Source organism: Scomber scombrus, chromosome 1, assembly GCF_963691925.1.
Source record: "Scomber scombrus chromosome 1, fScoSco1.1, whole genome shotgun sequence".
Lineage (NCBI taxonomy): Eukaryota > Metazoa > Chordata > Actinopteri > Scombriformes > Scombridae > Scomber > Scomber scombrus.
This window is the reverse complement of record NC_084970.1, coordinates 37405505-37419751: the sequence shown is the minus strand read 5'-3', so window position 1 is coordinate 37419751 and position 14247 is coordinate 37405505. Positions and strand designations below refer to the sequence as shown.

The 14247-nt window shown below is 39.9% G+C and overlaps 1 protein-coding gene across 1 annotated transcript in view; it reads left to right on the top strand.

Moving 5' to 3' along the window:
* Positions 1-1748: 1748 nt before the first annotated feature.
* Positions 1749-14247, top strand: part of katnb1 (katanin p80 (WD repeat containing) subunit B 1) — an 18191-nt gene continuing 5692 nt past the window's right edge. The window contains exons 1-13 of the mRNA XM_062419213.1: positions 1749-1841; positions 4665-4804; positions 5403-5533; positions 6053-6170; positions 7073-7173; positions 7860-7901; positions 8099-8182; positions 9308-9423; positions 10903-10974; positions 11110-11260; positions 11397-11587; positions 13602-13753; positions 13873-13923. Of these exons, the coding sequence (XP_062275197.1) occupies positions 4765-4804; positions 5403-5533; positions 6053-6170; positions 7073-7173; positions 7860-7901; positions 8099-8182; positions 9308-9423; positions 10903-10974; positions 11110-11260; positions 11397-11587; positions 13602-13753; positions 13873-13923 (1249 nt within the window). The 5' untranslated portion in view covers positions 1749-1841; positions 4665-4764. The remainder of the gene's footprint in view (positions 1842-4664; positions 4805-5402; positions 5534-6052; positions 6171-7072; positions 7174-7859; positions 7902-8098; positions 8183-9307; positions 9424-10902; positions 10975-11109; positions 11261-11396; positions 11588-13601; positions 13754-13872; positions 13924-14247) is intronic.

Sequence of the window (14247 nt, the reverse complement as noted above, 5' to 3'; positions counted from 1 at the left end):
GACTGGGCATAACAAATTATTGATCTCAGTTGACTCTGCTGTTGTTATTGTCAGGATCTAATGAGCAGCATGCAGCTCTATTCATGTTTGAATCAAGTAACATCTGTCCAGCTGTGGAACCCACAGTGTTTTTGTGTTTCTCACATGTATTTTATCACATAATCATAAATAAAAACTATTCATGGCATTATTGTTGAAAGCATCCTCACTTTACTGACACAATGGATACTATAACAAGCTTTTATAATACAACACATTGTTAAAGATGAAACCAAAAAGCAGTGTGTAGTCGGCTCACATTTCAGATGTCTATGAGTTGTTAACAGCTCCACCAAATAGTGATTTTTCCCTCTAAACTTCTCACATGCTTTCATTTCAATAAATGTTCAAATGATCCAATATTTCAGCAAAAATCAAAGATTAGAGAAAAAGTCCAAACACTGAAAACACATTTTGTGAATCAGAACGTAGTTTTTTCTTCTTTCCCATTAATCATCTCACCACCCCTCACATTTATCTACTGACCCTTTGGAGGGGCCCCACCCCTAGGTTGGAAACCACTGGACTAAACTAGCTAACTGTATATAAAGTAGTGTAAACTAGCTCCACCTCCAGCAGCTACAACAGTAACATGCTGCTCTAACACTGATGCTTCCACACTTAAAAATGTTTAAGATTTGAACCCCATGTCCTGTATTTTAAACATACATTATGGACTATGTTGATACAAAATCCAGGAATTAATGAAGTTGGTCATAATGATATATTATACCAGAAAGTAGAGCTGATTAATTGAACTTTTAACCTAAATTACGCTTAATGAACGATTATCTCCTCCCTTGATAAACAATTATGTATTTTCACAGTTTCTTTAGTTTAGTATTTTACACTGCTGCCCTCACACATGAGGATCTTTAGGGAGTGAAAATAATGCTGTTTTAAGTGACGCTGTGGTTAATGTCTAGTTTCCTTGATCAGAACTATGTAAAGATCATGGTTTGGGTTCAAATGATCATTAAAGATATACAACCTTTGCTGTCATGGCAACAGTGAACACCACCATTAATTGACATGATCAAGATTATGTCAATTAGAGTTTCTAAATGTCGGTTTCGATTATTTTTTTATTAATTGCCCAGCCCTACCAGATAGTATAGTAGCATGTACCTAGACTGGTAAAATCTGGACTGGATTATCTCAGAGGGTTATTATAGTTCACTAAAACTAAAACTGGCAGTGTAAAAATAATTTAGTTGACTGAAAAAAAAAGAGTTTAAAAAAACAACTGAAAAAAAAGTTTTAAAAAACCCAGAAAACTAAATAAAAACTACAATGAACAATACAAAACTAACTAAAACTAAAGTGAACAGCAGATAAAATCAGCTTAGTTTGAGTTTTCTTTTCATTTTATCAATTTTTACTGTATTGTGTTCAGTTTGACTTGTTGCGATAACGGGCTATTGCCAGCAGGGGGCAGCAGAGCGTCACAGCCCAATATGGGAATATTTATACTCTGACCCCGCAGCAGTAGATATCAGTAAAAGTGTGGTGATGAATAGTGATGGGAACATTTGTGGGATAAAAGCTAAAAGGGAAAAATCCCGACGACATGCCCCTGCTAACCCCTGCTGTATAATAACGTGTTCTGTTGTCAATAAAGGTGCTTTAAAAAAACAAAACAAAACCCAGACGGTGTGACGTCAGCGGAAGTGTCCCAGTTGCTAAGCTGCAGTCTAACCGGAAGTAACCGGACTGTCAACAACCGATAATCTTTTAGTTTAACGTTTAAACTTTAACCTGCCGGTGCTTCTCATGATTACCGGAGGATACAACACACACAGGTAAACTCACCGGGACGAGCTTCAGTCTGGAGCAAAAAGAAACGAGATTTACTTAGTTTAATAGTAGTTAGTAGTTATTATTAGCTGTTAGCTCCAGCTGAGTTAGTGTTAGGGTTAGTTAGTGTGTGTTAGTTAGTGTGTGTGTTATTGTGTGTGTTCGTTAGTGTGTTAGTTAGTGTGTGTGTTATTGTGTGTGTTCGTTAGTGTGTTAGTTAGTTAGTGACTGAGTGAGTAAGATAGTTAGTGTGTGTGTTAGTTTGTTAGTGTGTTAGTTAGTGTGTGTGTTAGTGACTGAGTGAGTAAGTAAGATAGTTAGTGTGTGTGTTAGTTAGTTAGTGTGTGTGTTAGTAAGTGTGTGTGTTAGTGACTGACTGACTGAGTGAGTGAGATAGTTAGTTACCAGTTGTGACCTGCAGGCAGGTGAATAATAGTTACTATAACTGTGTCTCAGTTTGACTCTATTCCTCTGTTGTTTAAAATGACTGAAAGTGTCTTTAATTAGCTCATTAAACTAATTTACAGGATTCCCACAGTCTTGAAATTCCTGAAAAAGAGAAAAAACAGTTTTACAGGCCTGGAAATGGTTTGGAAAAGTTTTGAATTAGGGATCTGATATAAAAGGTAATGGATATAAGACAGGTAAAATCCCCTTACTGTGCCCTATAGTCGCTATGTGGGCCTGCCTCTGTTAAACTACTTAAATTAAGTCATGGAAATGGGGCAAAATGTTATGGAGTAGTTATGGAAATGCAATGGTAGTGTGTGGGAACCCTGAATTTACCATCACATCAGCTGTTGGAGCTAAACTAAATGTAGGCTGTTTAAAATCTATCTATCTATCTATCTATCTATCTATCTATCTATCTATCTATCTATCTATCTATCTATCTATCTATCTATCTATCTATCTATCTACCTTGGAGACAGTTATGTAAATATACCACTTTTAAATAAATAATAGAATAAATAGAATAAAACATTGTATCAATGAAAACAGGAATCAAAGAAAATGTAAGCAGTACAGTTTTACTCAGCTCAAGTTGAACAGGTCGCAGAGTTTCTCCTCCAGTTTGATAAAAACAGAAATTATGAAAAGGAAACACAAATAAACTTTCGGCTTCGCTCTGATTTTTAATCCTGTTTGTTTTTATTTTCTTTCTGAACACAAACAGGATATAACTCAGCTGATCTTTACTATATTTAAACCTCCAGCTGTGACAGGCTGACGGCAGCAGAGATATGTGAATGGCTGCATGTCCAACACTATCACCTCTAACTCAGGTTCCCCACAGAGCTGTGTCCTCTCCTTTATTATTCATTATGTGCACAGACAGCTGTAGGTCTTCCCAACAGGAAAGCCACCTGGTAAAGCTCTCTGATGACACCTACTATCACTTCTTCATGGGGCCCAATCAGACCATAGCTCTGAACTATCTTCATTTGTGAAATGGTGTGATGATAACTTCCTGGAGCTTAATGTGACCAAAACTAAGGAGTTAGTCGTCGACTTTAGGAAAAATCGTCCTTATCCAGTAGCCAGCACCATCCATGGAGATGATGTTGACATTGTAGAGACACATAAATACCTGGGAACTGTGTTTGACTCCAACTTAAAGTTTGATAAAAACACAGAGTCAATTATTAAATTGGGGTCAACAAAGGATCTATTAGTGGCGGAAGCTGAATTCTTTTAACGTTTCTAAGAGCATCTTCGTTGTCTTTTATCTGCTGGTTTTATGGATTGACAGTGAAGGAGAAAAATAGTCTCAGCAGCATTATTAAAGTTTGCTCCAAGATTATTGGATCTCAACTGACAGACCTGAGCTCCCTCTGGAAAAACGAGGGTCCAGAAAGCGAGGCAGCGTTAGGGTTTCCCCCCAATGAAAACAAACAGATACACTAGTTCTTTTATTCCTTCAGCCATCAAGCTGTTAAATGATGCTGATAGTAACAACTAGACACAGGCCACGTATTGTCAACCTGTCAGCCATAATGTGAGCATATTTATTCATTTACTTATTTATTTATTTATTCCTGTGTAATCTATTGCACTTTGGTCTCTTGTCCATGTTTGACTTCATGTCAATGTGTTGCCACTGACAGAGTGAATTGAGTGAAGTCTTTGTGTTTATGTTTATGACTGGTAGATTGCTGAATGAATTGCCCTGTTTGGGATAAATAAAGTAGTTTGAATTGAATTGAATAAAACCACCAACCTGAATCAGCTGAGAGAGAGAAAACCAGTCAGGAGGAGAACAGAGAGGTTAAAGTCGTCCAGCTTCTGACCGTCTGAGTGAGTTAGAGAGTTAGAGTTTATTGTATGAAGATATATTTGAACAATATCCATGTTTATTTAGTTAATAGTCTCAAAAACATCCACCTTTAAATCCATTTAGAACGTGTTGGGAGGTGTTGATGAAATAAACGACTTGAAGCATTTAATTGATTATCAGAATAGTTGGTCATTAAAATAATACGTTTGCAATTAATCAATGAATCGACTGATTGTTGCAGCTTTAGACAGAATGATAAACATGAATGCAGACGTGATGTTATACTGTGAAGTTCAAACAGTTCAAGAAACTTTCAGACTGTTTTAACAGAAATGTAAATGATTCACCAGAATAATCTAAAACTGTTGATCAAATGTTTGAAAATCAGCTGAAATATAAAGTGTTGACTGATCTGAGCTCAGTGAGGAAGAGGAGGAGCAGTGAAGAAGAGTAAATCTCAGATTAAAGCTCAGTAATCAGTTTGCTGTTGGCAGCTTCGTCTGTGAGGAGTTTAAATACTAACTAACACTTCCTGTTTGTGTGTCTGCAGCTGGAGGAAGACGCTGATGTCTTCATGACTTCATGAATTAACCGAACAGCCGTCGACACACAGCAGCCTCTCAGTGACCAGTGAGACCAGTGAGACCAGTATGGCTGCTGCCAACACCACCAAGATCTCATGGAGACTGCGTGAGTCTTTCATCTCAATGTTTGTTCAGTCTGTGGAGCCGCTGATCAACACTCACCTGATGTCTTTCACAATAAAGTGTTGGAGTCTTTCAGTTTAAAAGTCTGGACTCTTCAAATTAAAACAGCAGCGTTTAGTCGACTTTCAGCTTCTTTAATATGAGAGTTGACTGTTTATTGTTGTTTTAACATTTAATAAAATTATCGTTTAGTTTCAGACGGTTTGACTTCTGGTAACGTTTCACCTGGTTTGTGAGGAGAATGTAAATTATAACAATGTTTCCATAGACTGTATATAAGAAATGGGTTAGAAACCAAGTGAGAAGTTGGTGAATTCTCCATTGACTTGTATAGAGACGGAAGTCCTTTTGACACCAAAACGGTCGCCCCCTGGTGGCCTTTTGATAGAATGCAGCTTTAAGTTACTTCCATGTTGGCCTCATTGCAGAGGACCGGAACTCCCCGCCTGGATGTTTCACAGTTTTCAGATGATCTGTAGACCGAGCTGTTCATCATAATTAATAACAGTAATACATATATATTAAACAGTAACAGTGATTCATAGTTATTTACAGAGCTGTTTCCTATCCTGCCTCCACAGAGGAGTTCGAGGCTCACTCCAGCAGCGTCTCCTGTCTGGCTCTGGGGAAAAGCTCTGGCCGCCTGCTGGCCACCGGAGGACAAGACTGCAGGGTCAACATCTGGGCCGTCAGCAAGGCCAACTGCATCATGGTGAGACCCAAAGACCCAAAAGACCCTAAACACCCAAAGACCCCAAAGACCCAAAGACCCAAAAGACCCCAAAGACCCAAAGACCCCAAAGACCCAAAGACCCAAAGACTCAAAGACCCCAAAGACCCCAAAGACCCAAAGACCCCAAAGACCCAAAGACCCCAAAGACTCAAAGACCCAAAGACCCAAAGACTCAAAGACCCCAAAGACTCAAAGACCCAAAGACTCAAAGACCCCAAAGACCCCAAAGACCCCAAAGACCCAAAGACCCCAAAGACCCAAAGACCCCAAAGACCTCAAAGACCCAAAGACCCAAAGACCGGCACAGACCTGAACCCGTGTTTACTGCAGCTTCAAGTTAATGACATGGTGAATCCTGACTCTGTGTGTGTGTGTGTGTGTGTGTGTGTGTGTGTGTGTGTGTGTGTGTGTGTGTGTGTGTGTCTGTGTGTGTGTCTGTGTGTGTGTCTGTGTGTGTGTGTGTGTGTGTGTGTGTGTGTGTGTGTGTTTCTCTCTCAGAGTCTGACTGGTCATAAGAACCCGGTGGAGTGTGTCCAGTTCAACCTGTCAGAGGAGCAAGTCGTAGCTGGTTCACAGTCTGGATCAATACGAGTCTGGGACCTGGAGGCCGCCAAGAGTGAGGAAACCTACTGTGTCTTCTTTGCGTGTGTGTGTGTGTGTGTGTGTGTGTGTGTGTGGGGCTGCATTGAGGCTCCATCGTGGTTTAAAGTCCACTATAAACATCTCAGAAGTGGATTCTCTCTCTATCGGATGTTTTTAAGTTGTACTTAAATATGAACTTTTTGTAGTTTCAGTCAGTAAAGTTTTACTTGTTTCTCCCAATATTATAAATCACACATTTAAAGCAACTTAACATCCTTGATCTTTAAACCGTTGATTCAAATAAGCAAAAAAATGGAGAAAGTTCAGGAAGATCAACAGAGGAGGAAACAGACAGGAAGTAAATGTGAACAGAACAGATCAAAGAAAATAAAACCACAGTAAGAAGAAACAGGAGGACAAAATTACTAAGAGATTAATAAGAAATATATATATGAAAAGTTTAACTTAGAGGTTCCTCCAAACCAGTTTCCATTGATTTCTCATGTTGAATGTTAAAACAGCTGCTGACTGTAACCTGGATTATGTTTACATGTCTGATACAGAGTCAGCTCCTGTTTACACTGATTGTTAAAGTGCTTTTAACTGTGATTATATGCGTCTTACGTATTATTTCAAATGTTCCATATCAGGATAAAACTCAGATGTTATTTGAAACACTTTTGCTGACATGTTCCCACCTTCATTCGTCTCTGTGTTAAATCATGAATCAACACATACATAAATATTAAATATGCAGCTCATAAAGATCATTCACCTGAAGTCAAAGCTCCACATTTGTCGTCTCTGATGTTTCTTGTTTACATCCACACCTGGTTTCAGTAAATGTTAAACTGAACTCCATCAGTCCAGCAGCTGTGTGTCATGTGACTCTGCTCGTGTGTCATGTGACCTCACCGCCTCTTCTCTCTTCTTCAGTTTTAAGGACTCTGATGGGACACAAATCCAACGTCACCAGTCTGGGCTTCCATCCGTTTGGAGACTTTCTGGCTTCCAGCTCCATGGACACAAACATCAAGGTACTGTAGTGTGTGTGTGTGTGTGTGTGTGTGTGTGTGTGTGTGTGTGTGTGTGTGTGTGTGTGTGTGTGTGTGTGTGTCATAGACTGTATATAAAATGGACGTAACATCCGTGACGTCACCCATTGGTTTGTGGACTGCTGCTCGGAGGCCAATAGTATCGGATCTGAGCAGCGCCATCTTGAACATTTCAGGTGCATGCTGGGAAAAATAAAAACAGGGATTCTACTTATATGGGCATCAGGAGGAGCATGAGGCGCCCTCCTGAACCTGTGAACCAATCAACCTGTCAATCACCACGTAGCCACGCCCTAATGCATACCCTGCTTTATCGTCACATATAAAATCAGGGAGGCCAAAATGTCCCAAATGAACATCATACTGCATTGAAGAAGGCTTTAAACTAGCGATTGAGACCATAAACACATTTTGAAAACGTTTACTGAGGTTAGAAATCAAGTGAGAAGTTGGTGAATTCTCCATTGACTTGTATAGAGACGGAAGTCCTTTTGACACCAAAACGGTCGCCCCCTGGTGGCCTTTTGATAGAATGCAGTTTTAAGTTACTTCCACGTTGGCCTCATTTCAGAGGACCGGAACTCCCCGCCTGGTGTGTGTGTATTCACATTAAGTTTCATCTCTGTTTCTTTTTATCTAAACCTGTAAACTTGTTCTCTCTCTATCAGCTGTGGGACGTTCGGAGGAAAGGATACGTGTTCAGGTACAAGGTGAGACATCAGATACGAGACTCACACTCCGTATTCTTCACTTTTAATAACATATCTGAATTATGAATTATTCTCATGTTCATAATAATAAAATAAATATTAAAGGGTTAACAGTGTATTTCAGACATTAGTTAAGTCTTGATAATGTTGTTTAACGTGTGTGAGTAGCTGAAGTTGTGTGTGTGTTGTTGTTTCAGGGACACACTCAGGCTGTGAGGAGTCTGGCTTTCAGTCCTGATGGGAAGTGGTTGGCTTCAGCCAGCGATGATTGTACAGTGAAGGTACAAACACCAAACCTTTATTAACTAATACCTATTATTTATCAGGAGTTTGAAGCTTCGTTATCATGTTTAATTATTGTTTGATCTGATCGTTTCTGATTTAAATCTTTATTTAAGGTGAAGTTCTTGTTTTACTGCTTCATATCTTATTCCTCTGTTGTAAGATAACTATTAAATAAGCACATCGTCAAAACACTCAAACTGGGATTCATCCGCAGCTGAAAATAGTCCCCATTAAATGCTCTATTTCCTCCTACAGTGAGCAGCTGATTGAGGAAGTTACTGAGACTTTTTTAACCCTCCTGTTGTCCTCGAGTCAAGGAAGGAAGGGAGTAAGAAGGAAGGAAGGGAGGGAGGAAGGAAGGATGGAAGAAAGGAAGAAGGAAAAGAGGGAGGAAGGAAGGATGGAAGAAAGGAAGAAGGAAGGAAAAGAGGGAGGGAGGTAGGAAAAGAGGGAGGAAGAAGGAAGGAAAGGAGGAAGGAAGAAGGAAGGGAAGGAAGGAGCGAGGAAAGAAAGAGAGAAGGAGGGAGGGTAGGAGAAAGGAAAAGAGGTAGGAAGGAAGGAAGCTAGGGGGAGGAAAAAAAGAGAGAAGGAGGGAGGGAGGAAAGAAGGAAGAGAGGAAGGAAAGGAAGGAAGGAAGGAAGGAAGGAAGGAAGGAAAGAAGGAAAGAAGGAGGGAGGGAGGAAGGAAGGACAGAAGGAAGGGAGGAAAGAGAGAGGAAGGAAAGAAAGAGAGAAGGAGGAAGGAAGGGAGGAAGGAAGGGAGGAAAGAAGGAACAATCAAAACAGACGGGGTCAATTTGACCCGGTAAAACGACATGAAGGTTAAAGGATGAAACTTTATATTTGTGTCGTCAGTTTGAACCAATGAGCTCTGAGATGAGAGACAGACGGAGTAAAGAAGAAGAATAAAGAGTGATGTCTGATTTATTCTTCACTCTTAATTCTCACATGTCAGTTTCAATAGTAAACAGCTGTGAGGAGACAGATGGAGGATTAAATCCTCATTATATCATTATATGAAGAGTCACTCTCATAAATCCATTTAGTTTCTCATGAAGTTCTCAGTAAACATTCGTCTCCTGCAGCTTGATTCTGTGTCTGAGTGTCGTTGTCTCTTCTCAGCTTTGGGATCTGACTCAGGGGAAAACCATCACAGAGTTCAGAGCTCACACCGCTGCCGTCAACATCGTCCAGTTTCACCCCAACGAGTATCTGCTGGCGTCAGGCAGCTCGGACAGGTACGACACCTTCAACCACACTACACCAACATGTTCAGACTTTACTCTGTGAGGTTTGATCCCAAATCACATTCAACAAAACTCTCTGAACTGTCTGAATCTGTAGTAAATCTGGTTTCTTTTCATGAGCAGCTGAATATTCCTGAGATTTAATTATCGATGCCCAGAAATGTTCATATAAGACTCATTCCCATTTATTTGTGGACGAGTTTCATTCACAAAATCATTCAAAGCTTAAAGTCCTGTTTTCTGAAACAGATAGATAGATAGATAGATAGACTTTTGATCCCAAGCTGGGAAATGACAGTGTATCAGCAGCATTACACAGAAACACAGTGACGATACAGTCACGATAACAACATATAGTATAAGGATATAAAGAATAATAATATAAAAAAACAAACTATACATACTAAAATAGCAATAGTAAATAAAATAAAATGTAATGTACAAAAGTATATACAACAGATTGGCAGTGTTGATTTTAGTGCAAAGTAAATGTGCGATGTGTGTAGAAAATAAAGTGCGCAGTGACTGTAAGTTATGACCAGAGTTTTTAGCTGTTATTATACAGTGTGATGGCAGACAAAAACATAATAAGTTCAAAAGTATCAGTATTAAAATCATGAATCCATCAGAGCAGCTGTTAGAAGATAAAAACGTCTTTCTAAAGCAAAGAGCTTCCTGACTGATATGAGAGGCATCATGTGACCATCAGAGATATTAGAGAGAATATTACAGCCTGTTATATAGAAACCAGCTCAGTAAACTGATGATATATTCTGAAGAGAATATTAATTTAGTTTGAGTATTTTAGTAAATTTCAGCATAATTTAAACTCCAAATTAATTCAGATTAAGACATAATTACAAGTGTTTGTCCTCTTTAAAGACAGTCAGACCGTCTGCTCATCACTTGACGACAGAGAAAATACTGAACATGAAAAAACTGATGAATCTTAAATAACTGTGAAGAATAAATCTGTTTTTATTAGCAGTTCTTCATCATATCAGTTTATTGAACGCTGTCTGTTCCCTCGTTCACACTCAGTTGGTACTTAATGTTTTCAGATGTGAAAACCCAATCTTCATCATCATCATCATCATCATCATCTTCCCAAATCTCAGCCACAGAGTCAGATTAGTGAATATTCCTGCATGTCAACCTGCAACGTTTGTCTTCTGTCAACGTTGACCCGATCTGCTTTGACTGTTTATAAAACATGAAGGTTTAAATTATGTCCAGATTCTGTGTTTAGTAAACTTCATTCTAACTTATTTCACAGATTTTTGGAAATGATTGTCAGTAGGCCTCGTTTAAAGAAACTATACATCAAAATTGACCCGAGGACATCAGGAGGGTTATAATGGCAGCTGAATTTATTTATAATGAGATAAAAATAGACGAAGTTCGGTTTAATTTCATGGTGGAAATAAAACCGACTGACAGTAAAAGTCTGTGTCTGTCTGTTTGCTGCAGATCCACGAAGCTCTGGGACCTGGAGAAGTTTTCTATGATCGGATCTCTGGAGGGAGACACGAGTCCTGTCAGGTGAGTCTTCTGTCTGTCTGATGATGTGCTCCTGACCCCTGACCCCTGACCCCTGACCTCTAACCTCTGACCCCTGACCCCTGACCTCTGACCCCTTACCCCTGACCTCTGACCCCTGTCCTCTGGTGTTTGCAGGTGTTTATTCTTCAGCCCAGACGGCGGCTGTCTGTTCAGCGGAGCCACAGACTCTCTGCGTGTTTTCGGCTGGGAGCCCGACCGCTGCTTCGACGTGGTTCCGGTCGGCTGGGGCAAAGTGTCGGACCTGGCAGCCTGCAACCAGCAGCTGGTGAGTAGCGCCACCTGCAGGCCTCAGACATCACTGCTATATAAACACATGTAGCGCCACCTGCAGGCCTCAGACATCACTGCTATATAAACACACGTCTCTCCTCTCACATGAACCCTAACCTTCTGCCCGTCAGATCGGCGTGTCCCACCAGCTGTCCAGCGTGTCGTCCTACGTTGTGGATCTGAAGAGGGTGAAGAAGAGCGGCGGCTCGGTGATCCAGGGAATCATTCAGGACAACCAGCCGCTCACAGAGCCGAAGGATCCGAGAGGAGCCGCGCTGCGCAGGAACTACGAGAGACCAACAACCACCTGCAGCACCCAGAGGTACGACAGCTGACTGTCGATGTTCAGATGTTCAGGAGTTAAAACACAGATGTGGGTCAGTGATAAATAAGTGTTGACAAGATGATGAATTCATAAATCAGTTAAACTAGATTTAAAAGCAGCATCAGGTTTGTTAAAATGTACATTTAGTATTTTTGTTGGTTTTATATCATTTGAAATGACATTTGCACCATTTTTTACCAAAAGTAAGACTGAATGCTCCTGAAAATGTCAAATGGTGTAACCACAAAAGAATGATACATATTACATATTTTATCCTCCTGGAGAGAAAGAAAGAAAGAAAGAAAGTAGGAAGAGGAGAAAGAAAGAAAGAAAGATAAAGGAGAAGGAGGAGAAAGAAAGGAGGAAAGAAAGAAAGAAAGAAAGAAAGGAGGAAGAGGAGAAAGAAAGAAAGAAATGAGAAAGAGGAGAAAGAAAGGAGAAAGAAAGAAAGAAAGAAGAAAGCAGTCAGGTTCCTGATCTCCATGGTTACCAGAGTAAATGTAATATTACCTTTATTTAATATAAAGTTATAATGTAAGATCATGCCAAACTAGTTGATATGGTGTTCTATTGACAATTTACTGTTTTTAAGCAAGTTGAATTATTTTGTACAAAGTTTTTATGGTTACACCACTTAGACATTTTTGCCATAATCCTCTAATGTATTCTCTCTAAATGGATTAAAAGCAGAAATTTGATGCTGGGTCCACAAAAAAAGAATGTGTGAAGTTATTCATACGTTTATTTTATCATTTTAACCCTTTAAATTTAAACTAAACCACATGGACACTAGCAAGCATCACTGACCCAAATGTAAAAAGTATGAAGCCTCTTGATGATGTCACAGTGTTTGTTGGCGCTGAAGTCAAGTTTAGGAGACTTAATGTGCAAAAACAGGAAAACAGGATTATACATGACAAACATATAAGATAAGACAGTTTTATTGTTATTCTCATTAAAAAGGGAATTATAATTCTACAGATTCAGAACTAAAAGTTTCATTACAAACTTTAAACTGAACTTAAATCTTTAGAGTAATAAATGTTTGTAGTCCAGGTTTAAAAGGAGCCTCAGCTGTTCTGACCTGAGTTGATTGGCAGATAAAGTCACAGACGACTGGAGACAGATAAGCTGATTTACAGTTTATTCTGGTTCAGTGAGGAGACTCTTGTTCAGTGATCTGTCTGCTGTGTCCTCGGTCAGAAGGACGGAGCTGATTCTGGTTTTACTGGGAAGATAAAACAGGAAGGATGAGTTTAAAGCTTTTAGTTCTTAGTTTCTCTGACTGCAGTTCGTTTAACAGCTGCTGTCGGTCCAACATCACAGAAATAAAGTCTGTTAGAAAGAGTCTGACTGTGACAGGAAGCTTCTGACTTTACATGTATTTAATCTTCCTTCCTTCCTTCCTTCCTTCCTTCCTTCCTTCCTTCCTTCCTTCCTTCCTCCCTCCCTTCTTTCATCTGTCCTTTTTTCCTCCCTACCTCTTTTCCTTTCTCCCTCCCCCCCTCCTTCCTTCTTTCCTTCCTTCCCTCCTTCTTCCTCCCTTCCTTCTTTCCTTCCTTCCTCCCTTCCTCTTTTCCTTTCTCCCTCCCCCTTTCCTTTTTTCCTCCCTCCGTCCTACCTTCCTTCCTTCCTCCCTTCCTCCCTCCTTCCTTCTTTCCGTCCTTCCCTCCTTTTCTTCCTGCCTTCCTCCTTCCTTCCTCCTCCCTTACTTCCTCCTTTCCTTCCTTCCTCCCTTACTTCCTCCTTTCCTTCCTCCCTTCCTCCCTCCCTTCCTCCCTCATTTCCTTCCTCCTTCCCTTCCTTCCTCCTCTCCTTCCTTCCTTGACTCGAGGACAACAGGAGGGTTAAATACTTAATTTCAGTAAAAGATAAATACCAAATATTGTATATATATAATATTATGTTATTTTAATAGAGCGCTGCAACATGAGACCTTTTCCTAAAATAAAACAAACTAAACGTCTCGTGCTGTTAAACGTGTTTCCGTCTCGTGCTGTGATGTCATCAGGGTGAAGCAGAGCTCGGACGCTGACCGGCGGAGCCCCGAAGGAGAGCGACGGAGCCCCAGCGAAGACGAAGCCGACGATAAAAACGTTTCTTCAGCCGAGATCCACAACGCAGAAGACTTCAAGGAGATCTTCCAGCCCAAGAACGCCATCTGTAGGTCGACCGCCTCAAACATATAATAGACTAAATGAAAATGTGATTAATCTATAATATATAGAAGAGAACAATAAGTTAAACTGTTCATCACTAACTCGGCTGCTCTTTTCTTCCAGCTCGGACTCCTCCCAAGATATCAGAACCGTTTCCTGCTCCTCCAGAAGACGGTGAGTCCATCAGACCACACCAGAAACACATATTTATATTTATATGTTATATAATTATATAATTATATGTTATAGATACTTTAACTCATCACACACTGATAGAGAAGACGTATAAAGTGTAGAAACTCGTCTCAAGATGTCTCAGTAATCTGGTTTATTGTTTCTTCTTCTTCTTCTTCTTCTTCTTCTTCTTCTTCTTCTTCTTCTTCTTCTTCTTCTTCTTCTTCTTCTTCTTCTTCTTCTTCTTCTTCTTCTTCTTCTTCTTCTTCTTCTTCTTCTTCTTCTTCTTCTTCTTCTTCTTCTTCTTCTTCTTCTTTTCATTCT